This window comes from Ranitomeya variabilis, chromosome 5, assembly GCF_051348905.1.
Source record: "Ranitomeya variabilis isolate aRanVar5 chromosome 5, aRanVar5.hap1, whole genome shotgun sequence".
Taxonomy (NCBI): Eukaryota; Metazoa; Chordata; class Amphibia; order Anura; family Dendrobatidae; genus Ranitomeya; species Ranitomeya variabilis.
Window position 1 is genome coordinate 222,171,337 of NC_135236.1, and position 17,165 is coordinate 222,188,501.

Genomic DNA, 17,165 nt, shown 5'->3' on the forward strand with positions numbered 1-17,165 from the left:
TAGTGCCAGATGCACCCTGACTATCTTAAAATGAGGTTAGATTTCTGTAATGGAGGTTTTTTAATTTGATAAAAGAGGTGCTACATGCCTCTCCACTTGTTCCAGTAAGCATAATGGAATCTGCGACAGACCCTGCAAACACAGATGTGAACCTAGCCTAAAGCATATCAAGCGTCACTTTTATACCCTACTAAAAATGTAGCTGTACACAATTTTGGGCCATGGTCTAGTGAGGACTCAAGGTTCTTTTTGTTGGCTCGAGTTCCATGACATCTACAGTATGTGCAGAAGACTTCGACAACTTGCTTGTCACGTAAACCATTGTCAGGTCATATAGCAATAAAAATAGAGGTGGGGCAACAATCTCGCTAACGCTTAATCATATACAATATTGTTTTATTGGTTTGTTGTTCTTAGTAGAAGTATCTAAATTAAGCACAGATTAATTTACATTAAACTAAGCTGCAAAAACAACCAGCTTAATTGAAAACATTCCTAAGCTCTGGCGTCCCACCAAGTTTACATGAGCTGACAAATGGAGGAGAATCTCTTTTTCGTCCAAACTAGACAATTATTTTCAGCACTTTACTGACAGTTCTATTCTCTATATCCATCTTAAAATGCACTGCTATAGGGGAAGTTTACATATGGCAGATTTGCTACGGAAAATTCTGCAATGGATCTATTCCAAAGACATACTGATAGGGAATTTAGATTGTGAGCCCCATCGGGGACAGCGACGATAATGTGTGCAAAACTGTAAAGCGCTGCGGAATATGTTAGCGCTATACAAAAAGAAAGATTATTATTATTCATTGGAAAGATCTAGCCACATGCTGCAGCAACTGTTCTCCAATATGGAACAGTTTTCAGCTATAGAAACTTCTGCAACAAAATGGCCATACTTTGTGAATTTAAAACTGCACATTGGTATATATATATATATATATAATTTTTTTATTATTATGGTCGTGAGATTATGAGACCAAGAAAAAGTAAAAAAAAAAAAAAAAAAAAAAGAGAGAATTGAAGGATTTAGCCAGGGCAAGTTTTGTAGGATGCGAAGAATTACAGATAGAACCCCCATATAAGATCCATGCAGGTCCTCCTGCTGTTTATGTGACAGAATTATGTTCAGTGTTGCAAACACAAAAATGCATAATTACTGAAGAGTTAAAACCACCATTGTAGTATTAATCAGGGACATTTTTCACCCAGATGGTAGAAATGCCTATCAGCATGTAAGGGGCATGAATGGTCGTATTAATTACAGCTACCCCTTGCAGACTCACATTCTTTTTAAAGTGCACCAATAAATATCCATTTGTGAAGGTTAATTTAATGCAATCCTGGGCAGTTATCATGTACTATATGTGTCGCCAATTCTAGTCATTACTCAAAGTGTAAATTCACACAGAAATCAAAAAAAAAAAAAAAAAAAAAAAGGTCTGCAAAAGTCAGATGTCGCTATTCAGAATTCTTAGCCTCTCAGTCCCCAAAGGCTATTCCATCTTGTGGCAAGCAGGTTGGACAGTAAAAAGGAAGAGAAAAAAACATTTTTTTTTATTTTTTGCTTGGAGCAAATGGCGTTTAAACTAACTCCTTGAAAGTTCAAATTATATCAAATGACATTAGAAAATTAGCATGAAAAAAAAAAAACCTCATAACTAGTTGCTAGATTTTTGCCTTTTTCCTCAAACAGGGGAAAAAAAAAATTGTGAAGAATTTAATTGGGCCATTGGGCTCCAAATTACATCTTGAAAATGCTTAGTCAGTGCACTACAACCCTTTCAGAAGAAACATTTTCAAAATGTTCCATATTTTAGACCATCATTTGATGACAACTAAAAGTTAGATTTTAGCCTTCTATAATAGTCAGAATTGTACGCCCATTACATGTCCTATTTTCTAATGGGTTGTTGGAGGAATATATTAAACCATATTCACAGCCATTTCACCTTTTGGATAAATTAAATTGTGTCCCTATGATTTGGGGTACTTTCACATATTAAAATGCGGACAAATACTAAGCCAAAACTAGGAATGGAAGTAACATGGGTCACATATAACACTTGCACCCCTTGTATAATTTGGACTCCTAATTTTGGCTTACAAACAAAGAAATGTTAAAAATAACCTTAGTGCAATATCTCATGATAAAGACCCTTATCGTTTTCTTACTGTCAGGTCAGTTATTGTTTTTTTTTTTGTTTGTTTTTTTAGTGCCATGGTACATAACACATAAACCATGGAAAATACAACAAAATGTGGTCATTTGAGCTTTAGGCAACAAGCGGGGTAAACATGGCATGCCACCTTACAAGGCAAGCATTTAATACAAGTTATATCTGTAATAAGCACCTTAGGGTATTTAGAATAGAGTGGATTTTATTATAATAAAAATACCAATATATTGCTGTTATGAACATTAAAAAAAATAAATATATTCTCACAAAGATTAGTAATGTGGGAGGAGAGGTGGTGGCCGCATATTTTGTAAGTGTTTTTATCCCAGAGTTCATTTTTTGCACCATTATCAATAAACTGAACAATGTGATGGGATTGGTGCTTTCTTACTCCTATAAATAATTAAAATAATAAAATATAAAGGCCTAATTTTATTTTAACGGCTTTCTATCTGCCTAGTATAGAGAAACGGATGAGGTTCAAGAACTTGAAGACTATTTTGATGAAAACCTAGCTGTAGGTTAAAATGATATTCTATTGTCTGCATAGCTCAAATAAATATGATCTAACATATAATTTATAGTCCAGATAATCAGATTTTAAATAGGCCTCTAATTTTGTTCTGCATTCAGTAATGGATTGACAATCGGGGCCAGGAGGGAAGGATCAGATTTTTGGGGCTAAAACATCCATTATGGTTATACATGCCCCATCTCCTTTATCATCTCCCATCCTGCGGTTGAACTTGATGGACATATGTCTTTTTTTCAACCAAGTATAGAACAGTAACTGAAAAACCTACCAATATAAAATAAAGCAGATGTGCTGCCATACTGTGGGTTCCTTAGTACAAGTTTGCATTTGATATAAAATGTTTACATTATTTTCTAATGAATCGCTAACATTCCCAATATCTACATGTGATGTCATTGCAATATTTGACTTTCAGCTGGTATGAAACTACAAGTTCCAGAATGCAGACAGTGTAAGAAGTCATTCCGGTACTTGTGGCTCTGCAGATTTAAAAAATTAAAAAAACACAACAACTTTAAGTACCATAAATGATTGAGAATATATGAATTCCTACAGCATGCTGGGATTTGTAGTTTCACAACAGATATTAAAAAAAATAAAAATAATCTGTAAACGAAGATGAAAATACATAATGTTATTTTTTTTTTTTTTAAATCACTGAAGCAACATCATACATACACAAGATTCCTTCCTTCATGAGTAACATCTTCATACAATACAGTAAAGCGGATATGTAATATTACACAATAGCATCCCCCCAGACTTTCCCCACTGCCTAACTCCAAAAACAATTCACTGCCTACTATTGGGATATCCGTATTTTGAAAAAAAAAAAAATAAGAAAAAAAACCCCACTACAGATTTACATTAATTAAAAATTGGTATATATATATATATATATATATATATATATATATATATATATATATATATATATATATATATATATATATATATACACACATACATATACACACACACACACACACAGGTTGCTACACAATGATACAACTATAGACAAAATGTAAGCAGTGCATGACAAAACACTCAATTAATGTGTGTGCCCTAAAATATAGATTGAGTGGCAGAAAATTATGCAGCTTTCTGAAAAGTAGAGGATACCTTCAGAGTGTACACATAGCTGAAGAGCAGGGATCTCTGGAGGGACACATTTTACATTACATAACATGATAAAAGTTGTTACTACACACGTCTTGAAGATCCCAGAATTATTAGGAATAACAGAACTGCCATTAAGGAACTAAATGCAGCTGAAGCAGAGGCTCAAGTTCCAGGTTACTTTCTAGGATTGCCCAGTGAAGTTGTGGTGACCCAGCTGCAGAGAAGAATGCAGTGAGTGAGGAGGGATGGCTGGTTCACAGCCTATCTATACTAATCGCAGCTGTGCTGGTGTGTAATGGAGGAGATCCAGACACTTCTCACAAGTGACCCAGCAGAAGGGCTCCTTACCTTGGTGTGCTTGACCTCCAGGTTTGTGGTGGGTGAAGGCAGAAGATGTAAAGAGGCCATCAGAGCTGCAGGGTCTGTCTTCACTTCTCCAGGCATCTCTATTTTACTGGAAGTCATAGCTGGATACTGGTAAATGAGGCTTTTGGTTAACCCCCCTTTTCCTCTCTGGATCTTTTCAACTGACCTAATATTTGTTTGTGGTGGAGGGAAGATGAGTGTTCTGGATATTTTGCTCCTTTCCTCTGTATATAGGCAGGTGTCAAGCTGGGTCCTTTCTTATTGGCCATAGGGGAAGGAGCAGGGGGGGCTGGTTCATCCTATGATGATATAATAACAAACGTCTATTTACATAAGCCACTCAACACAAGCCTATTGAGTCACATCAGCAGTCAATGGGACTTCCCTTCTGTTAACACATTGAATGCTACAGTGTGATCTGGGCTCCCCAAACACCTCCACACTCACTGGTGTGGTGTCCAGGCATTGACTTGCACTTACTCCATCAAGCAGTGGAAGTTTGGAGAATCCTTTGCAGGGAGATTACCTTGCAGTAATTAAAAAATAATTAGCACCTCTGTGTTGTGTTCAATTCATCCATAAAAAAAAACCCAAAAGGGTTTAGACAAATTGTCGCAGCCCATGAGCTCATTACCCAGACTAGCATCTCAGAATCTAATTAGATACAAACTGCTAAACAAGACCAAGGATGAAATGAGGCTCACTGACCAGCAGCCAGGACTGCAAGGTTCAGAGGATGTCAGCCCAGCAGTGATACAGTCCTGGGCAGGAGGGTTTCCGAGCACTGGAGAGTTTGTACAAGGCTACTGCCTATCATGGGTGTCAAGATGATTTCTAGGATCACTTTACTACCAGCCCAGCAAATGCAATCTCATACTATGTGAATTACATGTCAGAGAACTACAAATCCCAGCATACAATTTCAACAAAGCTATCTGCTGCTAACTAAACAAGGACATATTATTAAGACAGAAAGATGCAGAGTTGGACACTATAAAAATAGAAGAAATAGCTTTATAGCAAGGGTCGTCCTAATTAGCACTGCTTGTGACTGATGAATGAATTCCAAAAGCAAATGATTAAATGTCTTTAGTTATACAAGAGACAGATCTAAATTCATAACCCATAATAATTCTAAGTAATTCATGGTAATAAAGTCACATTAAATAGAAATACTTAAGGGTGGCGATTCAGCAGCAGGGTCTGTATGAGCAGACATGGCACAGTTCTCAGGTAGAGATGCCTCCAGTTAGCTTCTTGGAAGCTGGGAGGTTCTGATTTCAGGTGTATTAAGTGTTATGTAATTGAATTACTCTTAAGGCCAAGTTCACACGTTCAGTATTTTACCTCAGTATTTATAAGCCAAAATCAGGAGTGGGTGAAAAATACAAAAGTGGTGACGTGTTTCTATTATACTCTCCCTCTGATTGTTCCACTCCTGGTTTTGGATTATAAATACTGATGTAGAACACTGACCAAATACTGAATGTGTGAACGTGGCCTCGGGGGCTGTGCTCCAGTGATGAGATTTTTTTTACTGAGTTTCTGATGTTGCAGATTTTCTGCATCTGTTAAGACACATTCAGTATTTGATCAGTATTTTACGGGTATGTGCACACGTAGATGGAACCTCTGCGGAATTTTCTGCACCTGTTCTGAGAATTCCGCATGTAAAAAGCACTGCAGATTTGCAGCGGATTTTATGCGTTTTTTGTGCGGATTCCACCTGCGGTTTTACACCTGCGGATTCCTATTATGGAGCAGGTGTAAACCGCTGCGAAATCTGCACAAAGAATTCACATGCTGCGGAATAAACAACGCTACTCTTCCGCGTGTTTTTTTCCGCAGCTTGTGCACTGCAGATTTTGTTTTCCATAGGTTTACATGGTACTGTAAACTCAAGCGTCAAAACCGCTGCGGATCCGCAGCAAAATCCGCAACGTGTGTACATACCCTACCTCAGTATTTATAAGGCAAAACCAGGAGTGGGAGAATCAGAGGAAAAGTATAAGAGAAACATATGCACCACGTCAACATTTTTTGCCCACTCCTGATTTTGGCTTACAGATACTGAGGGGGGAAAAAACACACGAAACACTGAACGTGTGAACGTGGCCTCAGATAAATTAGGTAACGTGTTTTAGTTTTTTTTTCTTCTGCTTTCAAAGCGTTTTTGACGCTGTGGTTTCTGTCTCTTTTTGGTATTTCATGTTTTAAATAAAACTGCTTTGTTTTTAATACTTCATGGTAGTTTTCTTTGACAAAACTTTATTGTCATAGTCATGTACGGATTTCACGTGTTTTTGATGCGCTTACGCTAAAAAAATGCACTGAAAACACGTGCGGTTTTTTACCTGTGGATTTTCCACATCTAATCCAAGTCTATGGAAAAATTAGCACATAAAAATTAGTATCCACAACAAAAATTGACATGCTGCGGTTTTGAAACGCACATCGCAGGTAAGTTTATGCTGAATAAAATAAAAGCACAGTGGGGATGAGATCTCTATAAATCCCACCACTCTGCTGAAACTGTTAGATTCTGCGTTTTTGATGCAGCGATAATGCACAGCATCAAAAATTCATCATGGGCACACAGCCTAAGGCCGGTTTCACACGTCAGTGGCTCCGGTACGGGAGGTGACAGTTTCCTCACGTACCGGAGACACTGACACACGTAGACCCATTAAAATCAATGCATCTGTGCAGATGTCATTGATTTTTTGTGGACCGTGTCTCCGTGTGCCAAACACGGAGACATGCCAGTGTTCGTGGGAGCGCACGTATTACACGGACCCATTAAAGTCAATGGGTCCGTGTAAAACACGGACCACACACGGACCTTCTCCGTGTGCAGTCCGTGTGGCGTGCAGGAGACAGCGCTACAGTAAGCGCTGTCCCCCCCACATGGTGCTGAAGCCGCCATTCATATCTTCTGTGCAGCAGCGTTTGCTGCATAGAAGATATGAATAATAGTGTTTAAAAGAAAGATCTATCTGTCCGCCGCCCTCCCACCCCCTGTGCGCCCCCCCGCTGTTCTGAAAATACTCACCCGCGTCCCTCGTTGGCTGTCGATGCTTCCTGTGCTGGCCGGCCCTTCTACTGTATGCGGTCACGTGGGGCCGCCGATTAGAGTCATGAATATGTGGCTCCACCTCCCATAGGGGTGGAGCCGCCTATTCATGACTGTAAATGGGCGGCCCCACGTGACCGCATACAGGAGAAGGGCCGGCCAGCACAGGAAGCAGCGACAGCCAACGAGGGAAGCGGGTGAGTATTTTCAGAACAGCGGGGGGGCGCACAGGGGGTGGGAGGGCGGCGGACAGATAGATCTTTCTTTTAAACACTATTATTCATATCTTCTATGCAGCAAACGCTGCTGCACAGAAGATATGAATCGCGGCTTCAGCACGATGCAGTGTACCACACGCGTGGGTACCACACACTCCGTGTGGTACCCACTCGGCACACGGGCAGCACACGTGTGCCGCACGTATGGCCTACGTGAGCACACGGACACGGATAACTCCGGTACCGATTATTTCCGGTACCGGAATTATCTGGACGTGTGGGACAGCCCTAAAGCTTCTTTTACACATACCGTGTGCCGTATGGCCGTATTTACGGTCGTGAAAAAAGATCGAGCCTGCTCAATATTTTCCCGGCTTACAGACACAGCCCCCATTGTAAATCAACGGGGTCGCAAACACAGCAGGTTTTGACTTCCGGTTTTGCGGATCGATGTTTTTTCCCAATACTTTTGCTATAGTATTGGGAACCCGAAAAATGGTGAACCGCAAGTTTTTTGCAGTCTGTTATTGCAGCAGACCATGAAAATTGCAGCAATACAGCCTGCAAAAACGGGCCTCAAAAAACACGGCAAGTGTAAAAGTAGCCTTAGGCATCAATCAGATGTCAGGGATTTTTCATTTTTGCAAGAAAAGAGTTTTATCAGTGTTTGGTCCATTTGTCACTTTTTACCATCAGTATGTTATCAGTGATTTTCACATATGAGGCCACGTTCACACGTTCAGGATTTGGTCAGTATTTTACATCAGTATTTGTAAGCTAAAACCAGGAGTGGAACAAGCAGAGGAAAAGTATAATAGAAACATATGCACCACTTCTGTATTTATCACCCACTCCTGGTTTTGACTTACAGATACCAATGTAAAATACTGACCAAATACTGAACATAGAAAATAGAACCTGAAATCCAGCGTTGTATCACTTAGTCTATTGGGTACAACAGTTCTGACACAATCAGAGTTTATAGATGTTGCATGTAGCCAATCTCAGAATGCTAACCCCATCCACACCACAGCTTATTGACAATGAGCTGCTTATCAGAGGAGGGGGCATGGTCGGACTAGAGCTAACAGGAGTTGCAGTCTAGCCAGTGATAATCTTTTTGGTGATAACACATTCATTGTATTGAAACAACAGCACACAGCTTAATAAATGACCCATCCCATAAATCTGTGTCTCAGCCCCTACCTCATGTTGTCCTCAGATTGCATAGCAAAAGCCTGCTGATTAAATCCCTTTAACTGTAGCAACCCTGTGGTGTTGTGGTCTTTTTACTGTTTCCTTGCACAATCCCTTCTTGCAGGGAAACAGCTGTTTCATCTGCAAGACCGTGCTGCCAATCCTCATGTGGCCATATGGTCTTACAGGAGAATAAGCTGTTTCTGTGCAAAATTGTGATTCACAAGAAAACAACAAAAAGACCACTGCGCTGCTGCTGTTAAAAACTGCTGTGTGATTGCAGAGTGTGACCACAGTCTTATTGTAATTTTGTCACACGCGCCCACTGTTTTAACCCCCTTTCTGACATCGTGCGTAATAGTACGTCAGACTCCCTCCCTTTGATGTAGGCTCCGGCGCTGAGCCCACCTCTTTTCTGCCACATGTCAACTGTTTTGAACAGCTGACATGTGCCTCTAACAACAGTGGGTGAGATTGCGATCCACTCGCGTGTGTTAACTAGTGAAATGCTGCTGTCAAACTCTGACAGTGGCATTTAACACGAGCTTCCAGCAAGCAGGCTAGAAATTCTGCCCATCGGCACCCGTGTCACATGACCGCAGGTCGCCGATGGGTTGGCATCACAATCAGAGGTCTCCAGCAGACCCCTATGGTTGTCACTGCCAGATTCCTATGAGCGCCACCCGGTGGCCGGCGCTCATAGCAAGTGAGCAATTCTGCTACATACAGGCGATCTGATCATCGCCTGTATGTAGCAGGGCCGATTGGGTTATGACAGCCGATTGGGTTATGACAGCTTCTTGTCTCCCATGGAGCCTATTGAAGCATGCCAAAAGTTAAAAAAAATAGTTTTAAAAAATATTAAATATATAAATATATTTAATATTTTATATATAATAAAATTCAAATCACCCCCCCCCTTTTGCACCATTCAAAATAAAACAATAAAAAATTAAACATACACATATTTGGTATTGCCACATTCAGAATCGCTTGATCTATCAGTATAAAAAAAAAAAGAATTAACCTGATCGCTAAATGGCGTAATGAGGAAAAAAGCAAAAATGCCAGAATTAGGCTATGTGCACATGTAGGAAATGTGGTGCATAATTTTCTGCACAAAATCCGCATCTCCTGGCAGAATCCGCAGCTGCGGATTTGCCTCGGTTTTTATGTGGATTTTGTGCGGATTTACCGCGGAATTGATGCGGATTTCTATCATGGAGGGGTGCAGAAACGCTGCAGATCCACACAAAAGAATTGACATGCACTTCTTTGAAATCCGCAGCAATTCCGCACTGATTTTTCCACACCGTCTGCACAACTTTTTTTTTTAAGCCATTGATTTACATTGTACTGTAAATCACAGTGCGGATCTGCAGCGTTTCTGCGTGGAAAAATCCGCTGCGGATCCGCAGCAAATCTGCATCGTGTGCACATAACCTTACGTATTTTTTCAGCTTGGCACGCAAAATAGAATTATTCTTACCGTTAATTCGGTTTCTAGGAACCTTCCACGACGGCATATGGAGGTTGTCTCTTTGCCCTAATGGGGAACAGGAAACACAGAGGTTAAAAGGACCTCCCACCTCCCACTTGCCAGTGACTTACAACTGAGACCATTGCACTGGTTTACCTTTAAAATCCCAGAACTAATCCAGGAATATATATCGGGTGGGAAATTAGTGCCGTCGTGGAAGGTTCCTAGAAACCGAATTAACGGTAAGAATAATTCTATTTTCTCTAGTCACCTTCCACGACGGCATATGGAGGAATACCAACTAATTTTGGCACTAGGGAGGGACAACGGCCTGGAGTACTTTGCGGCCGAAGGCTAAGTCCTTGTTGGACAATACATCTAGTCTGTAATGTTTAGAGAAAGTATGGAGTGAAGACCACGTTGCTGCCCTGCAAATCTGCTCCGGAGATGCGCCTGCTCTTTCTGCCCAGGAAACCGATGTGGATCTTGTTGAATGGGCTTTGATACCTACTGGAGGTAACTTGTTTTGAGCGAGATAGGCTTCCGTAATAGCCTTCTTGATCCATGTAGCGATGGTACTTTTGGCTACCTTTTTCCCCTTGTTTTGTCCTGAGAGATGGATAAACAGGTTATGATCAATTCGGAATGTACTGGTGTGATCCAAGTATTGTAAAAGAATACGTCGAACATCCAAGGTGTTGAATCTTCTTTCTTCCGAGTTTGCTGGATTGTGGCAAAAGGTTGGTAGAAAAATCTCTTGAGAACGGTGGAAGTCAGAGATAACCTTCGGAAGAAAGGACGGATCAAGACGAAGCACAATTGAATCATCTCTTACCAGGAGATAAGGTTCTCGTGTAGACAAGGCCTGTAATTCACCAATTCTTCTGGCTGAAGTAATGGCAACCAAGAACACGGCTTTATAGGCTAGGTTTTGTGGAGAACAAGATGATAGTGGTTCAAAGGGTGGGCCTGTCAGACCCTGGAGAACTATATTGAGATCCCATGGGGGAACTATGACCTGTTTTCTAGGATTCATTCTAGTAGCCGATGTCATGAACCTTTTAATCCAGCGATGACTCGCTAAATCTTGATCAAAGACCGCGCTAAGTGCAGAGACCTGGACCTTGAGGGTACTAGGCCTGAGACCTATTTCCAAGCCTTTTTGCAAAAAGTCCAATATAATGGGTATATTAGGCTTGAGGGGGTCTGGAAGGTTAGGCAGACAGAATGAAGAAAACTTTTTCCAGATCTTGTTGTAGATGGCGTTGGTCACCGGTTTTCTCGATTTTTTTGTAGGGTAGCTATGACAGAAATTGATAGTCCTTTAGCTCTTAAAACCTGGGTTTCAGCAACCACGCCGCCAAGCTCCACTTCTGAGGGTCTGGGTGGAGAATGGGACCCTGAGAAAGAAGATCGTGTTTTATCGGCAACATTACTGGTCCATCCACTTGTAGTTGGGTAATTAGGTTGAACCAACTCCTTTTGGGCCACAATGGAGCTATCAGGATCACCGTGGTCATGTTGTCCGAGTATATCTGTACATGTTGACCCGAAATCTGATGACTTGCCGCTAGTAGAGTCTCTTCCACAGCCTTGAGCTCCCTGAAATTTGATGATTTCTCGGAAATCGATTGGCTCCACTGGCCCTGATAGGGGACATGGTTCACTATGGCTCCCCAGCCTCTCTTGCTGGCATCTGTTTTGATGGTGGTTAGAGGAGACTGAATCCAGCATACCCCTTTCAGAAGGTTCCTGGGCTTCATCCACCATGTTAAAGAAGCTTTCACTCTGCCCGGAGTGTGGATCCTCTTGGCAAGAGTGCCAGGTTGACCATCCCAATTGTGAAGAATGTGGGCTTGTAGAGTCCTTGAGTGAGCTTGAGCCCAAGCCACCGACTGTATGCAGGCTGTCATGGAACCCAACAGCGACATTCCCTCTCGCAGAGTAGGAGATCTCGTTTCTTTGAACTTCCTGACTTTTGTTAGTAGGGGAAGTCTGTGATCGTCTGGGAGGAAGGACATTTGTTTTGCTGAGTCCAGCATTACTCCCAGAAATCTCCTGGTTTTTGCAGGTTGAAGATGAGATTTTTGTAGGTTCGGAATCCAACCTAGAGATCTCAGAATGTCTAGAGTGGTAGAGACATGTGCTATCAGGGTTATCTCGGTGGAAGCTACTATCAGAAGATCGTCCAGATAGGGCACTATACAGACACCTTGCTTTCGGATAAATGACACTACTTCGGCCATCACCTTGGAGAACACCCTCGGTGCTGATGAAATGCCGAAGGGAAGGACTCCAAACTGATAGTGCTCCACCCGATGATTCCCCTGTATCGCAAACCTGAGATATTTTCTGTGTCTCGGGTGAATAGGGATGTGGAAATACGCATCCTTGAGATCGATGGTAGCCATAAAAGAGTGATGTTCTATCAGAGGAATCGCAGATCTTACGGACTCCATCTTGAACTTGCGATATTTCACGTGCTGGTTCAGACCCTTTAAGTTTATAATAATCCGGACGTCTCCTGAAGGTTTGGGAACCAGGAAGAGTCGGGAGTAGTGTCCTTTCCCCCACTCTGATTGTGGGACTGGGGAAATTACATTTGATCTGATAAGGTCTTTGAGACCTAAGGACAATAGACTGCGATCCCTTGATGATGGAAGGGAAGTGACTTTTAGACCCTGAGGTGGGGGAGAAATTAACTCTATTAACAGGCCGTCTCTGATGACATTGAGAACCCAGTGGGAGCTGGTAATATCCTCCCACTGAACCACATATTTCGAGAGTCTTCCCCCCACCGGGTCGGAGTCATTGTTTGTCCTGCTGGGATTGTTGCTGCTGCTGCTGTTGCGGGACAAAGATATTCTTTCCCCTGCCCTTTGCGTAGCTCCACCTGCCGGTTTTTCCTTTGCCTCTTGCTTGAGAGGGCTGAGGTTGTGGGCCACGAAAAAAACGTTTCCTAGGCTGTTTTTGCTCAGGGAGCGCCTTCTTTTTGTCGGTGGCTTTATCGAGAATATCGTCTAGGGCAGGACCAAAGACGTAGTCTCCTTTGAAAGGTATGGTGCAGAGCTTAGACTTAGAGGTGATATCCCCACTCCAGAGCTTAAGCCAGAGGGCTCTTCTGGTGGAGTTGGAAAGTACGAGGGATCTGGCGGCGACTCTTACAGACTCCAGAGAAGCGTCCGCCAAATACCCTGTAGCTTTATGCAGAATGGGTAGGGAATCCAATATCTCGCCTCTTGAGGTACCTTGAGATATGTGATTCTCTAATTTCTCAAGCCAGCAGGAGAGGGCTCTTGCCACACAGGTGGAGGCGACGTTAGCCTTAAGGACAGCTGCAGAAGTTTCCCATGATTTTCTGAGGAGACTTTCGATCTTTCTATCCATGGGATCCTTCAATTGAGAAGAATCCTCAAAGGGGAGTGCGGTTCTCTTGGCGACTCTAGCCACTTGCACATCGACCTTGGGAATATCTAATTTAAGGTCATCCTCAAGCAGAAATCTGTGCTTCATTTCTGAAGGGGTACTAAGACGCCTCTCAGGTAGTTCCCATTCCTGATTAATCATATTAGTGATATTGGCATGAACTGGGAAGCCCACTCTCTTCTCCGATGAAAGACCACCGAACATCTGATCCTGTATGGACTGCGGTACAGGTTCCTCTTCTAGTCCCATGGTATTACGGACAGCAGAGACTAGATCCTCAATATAGTCTGAGGAGAAAAGGTACTTCCTGACCTCAGCTTTAGGGGATACTGGATCCTCCCAGCCAACAGATGAGGCATGAGAGAGGTCCGAATCAGAGTCGGATTCCACAACCTGAATTTTCCTCTTCTTAGCCGGGGAATGAGGTTGTGGCTGCGGAGATGGAGGTGGGGGTGGAGGTGTAAAGGCTGCCAGAGAAGATTGTACCTCCTGTTTTACTAATGAGCGAATCTCATCCAATAGTGATGGCTGCTCAGCTCTTATTATCTTGTCCGTACATGACTGACAAAGTTTCTTGTCCCAGTTAGGAGGACATTTAGTGGAACAGATAGGGCACTTCTTTCTATAGGCACCTTTAGGGGCAGGTTTTTCTCCCTGAAATATATAAAGGGAGAGAGGGGTGAGGACTTCTAACCCCTGCTACACTCCTCCCGGATCCCATCCCTGCGAACACTTACAGAGGCAGGGGTGGCGCTGGGCTCCGCAGATACGGGGCATGAAGAACCTTCCATACTGAAGGAGATAGCCTTACCTCAGTGGTGGTTCAGCAGGCTTTTATGGACGCCGTCCAAGCAGCTGCTCCAGCGATTAATCCCCCTCCCCCTCCAGAATCCAGGTGAGGGAGCTGTGCGGTCCGACACGCCGGCCGGCGACCCGGAAGTACCGGCTTCTGGATGCATGAAGAAACCGGAAGTGACGCACGAGAGCCGCTGACGTCACTTCCGGAACGCCGAGCCGACAACATGGAGGAGGAGGACGCCGGGCAGCTCCAGGAGGAGCCCGGTTAGGGAACCCCGGCCTGCTTTGCCCTCGTGGGGGCGCGGGAAGGCCGGGCGGGGGTCCCGAGGCCCTGCAAGCAGGAACGACGGGAGCAGCATGAGAAGGAGGCCAGAGGCGACCATCTGCTGCCCGGCTAAACAGGCAGCGCCTGCAAGGTACCGTAGCCACCGGCCACTACAGCACATGAGGAAACCTCTACCTGTCCCATGGGGAACAGGAAAGACACTGGCAAGTGGGAGGTGGGAGGTCCTTTTAACCTCTGTGTTTCCTGTTCCCCATTAGGGCAAAGAGACAACCTCCATATGCCGTCGTGGAAGGTGACTAGAGAAAAAATAAGCTCTCACCCAACCAGAGATCATTAAAACTGGAGACGCTATGGGTATCGAAAAATGCAGCAGTTTTTAAAAAAAATTTTTTAAAGAAACGTTGGAATTTTTTTTCACCACTTAGGCCATGTGCACACGCTGCGGATTAGGCTTAGGAATTTTTTTGTGTGGATTCTGCATCTCTTGGCAGAAAACGCAGGTGCGGATTTGACGCGTTTTTTATGCGGATTTGCTGCGGATTTTTTGCAGATTTACTGTGTTTTTTACCCCTGCGGATTTCTATTATGGAATGGGTACAAAAACACTGCAGATCCTCAAAAAAGAAGTGACATGCTACTTCTTTTAATCCGCAGCGTTTCCGCATGGAATTTTCTGCATGGAATTTTCCGCACCATTAGCACAGCATTTTTTTTCTCATTGATTTACATTGTACTGTAAATCACTTGCGGATCTGCAGCGTTGTTTCTGCATGGCAAAAAATGCTGCGGATCCACAGGAAATCCGCAACGTGTGCACATACCCTTAGATAAAAAAGAATCTAGATATGTTTGGTGTCTATAAACTCGTAATGACCTGCAGAATCATAATGTCAGGTCAGTTTTAGCATTTTCTGAAAAAACAAAACAAAAAACAATTATGGAATTGAACTTTTTTTTGCAATTTCACTGCACATTTTTTTCCCATCTTCCAGAAGATGATGTGTGTAAAGCAATGGTGTCGTTCAAAAATACAACTCGTCCCACAAAAAACAAGCCCTCACATGGCCATTTTGACCAAAAAATAAAAAAGTTAAGGCTCTGGGAAGAAGAGGAACAAAAAATGAAAATGCAGTACCAAAAATACCTCTGGTTGTTAAAGGGTTTAATATTAAAAAATAGCTTAAACTAATTTTTTTTATTTTTTTTTGTGCAAAATTTGTACATACTAAAATTTACAGCTTTTTCTTGGCAGATAAATGCCTCGAGTCACTTAAAAGCGAATGTCCATTAGTTTCCTATTGATGACTTCTTCTCCTTTTTGCAGGTCCATCACCACTTTTCGAAAGTGACATGAAAAGTGGGCAGTGTTTTTAGGTCAAAGGTGGGGCCACCACAGAAATAGATATAAATTATCGCCAAATAATTTTTGCTCTTTCTAATTAGCTTTATCTGGCGTACAGATACACAAAGATGCACCAAATGTATTTACTGTAGAAGTGAGCAACTTCAACTAAATTTGCTGCACCTGACTCTGCAAGTCCTCACTTTACTCTTTGTGGATTCATCTGTACCTCACTCTGTCGTGCTACTGAACATGCAATGGAATATGGAAGTTAGAATTGGTTTGCTTATTTATTTTTGGGGGCTCTGTTCGCCTATAAAAAAAAAAAATAATCCCATTGAAAAATACAGTGAGAGTATGCACACACGGCGTCTTAGGCTACTTTCACACTTGCGTCGTTTGGCATCTGTCGCAATGAATCGTTTTGGGGAAAAAACGGATCCTGCAAATGTGCCCGCAGGATGCGTTTTTTGCCCATAGACTTGTGTTGCCGACGGATCGCGACGTATTGCCATACGTCGCGTCCATCTTGCACTGGATGCGTCGTGTTTTGGCGGACCGTTGGCACGAAAAAACGTTCAAGGGAACGTTTGTTCGTACGTCGGGTCCACCATTTCCTACCCCTGCATGAGCGGCCGGAACTCCACCCCCTCCTCCCCGGGACTTTACAATGGGCAGCAGATGCGTTGAAAAACTGCATCTGCTGCCCACGATGACGACAAATTTTCACAACGTGCGTCGGTACGTCGCGCCAACGCTTAGCGATGGAGCCGTACCGACGCAAGTGTGAAAGAAGCCTTATAGACGATAAAGGACCTGCTGAGGTTTTCCTAGGTTAAAGCTGCTTTGGGAAAAAGCCGGAGGTCTTTTATTTTTAAGCCGCTTCGCTGGCGGTTTTGTCATCATTCTTGTGGTGGCTCTGCTGCCGACATCTTTCTACAGTTCAACCTATAATTACTGATCCAAAAAAATATGTTCGAGTCCCCGTGGCTGCATGTCTCGTGACTGTTCGACAGCAGCTGCGGGAATCTAAGATATTTTTCGAGCACGCTGAAGACACTTGGCTAGCACAGGAGAATGTTTGGATAACACCTTATCCAAGCACGTTCGCTCATCACTAGTAGTCTCACATGCTT

At 42.8% G+C, this 17,165-nt stretch overlaps 1 protein-coding gene across 2 annotated transcripts in view; it reads right to left on the minus strand.

Moving 5' to 3' along the window:
• Positions 1–5,495, minus strand: part of ALDH1A2 (aldehyde dehydrogenase 1 family member A2) — a 73,450-nt gene extending 67,955 nt beyond the window's left edge. The window contains exons 1-2 of one of the 2 annotated variants that reach the window (XM_077263823.1): positions 5,386–5,482; positions 4,192–4,508 (exon numbers count right to left, since the gene is read on the minus strand). In XM_077263823.1, the coding sequence (XP_077119938.1) occupies positions 4,192–4,308 (117 nt within the window). In that variant the 5' untranslated portion in view covers positions 4,309–4,508; positions 5,386–5,482. Of the gene's footprint in view, positions 1–4,191; positions 4,509–5,385 lie in introns of both variants that reach the window. The other variant, XM_077263825.1, reaches the window with a different exon arrangement.
• Positions 5,496–17,165: the final 11,670 nt, after the last annotated feature.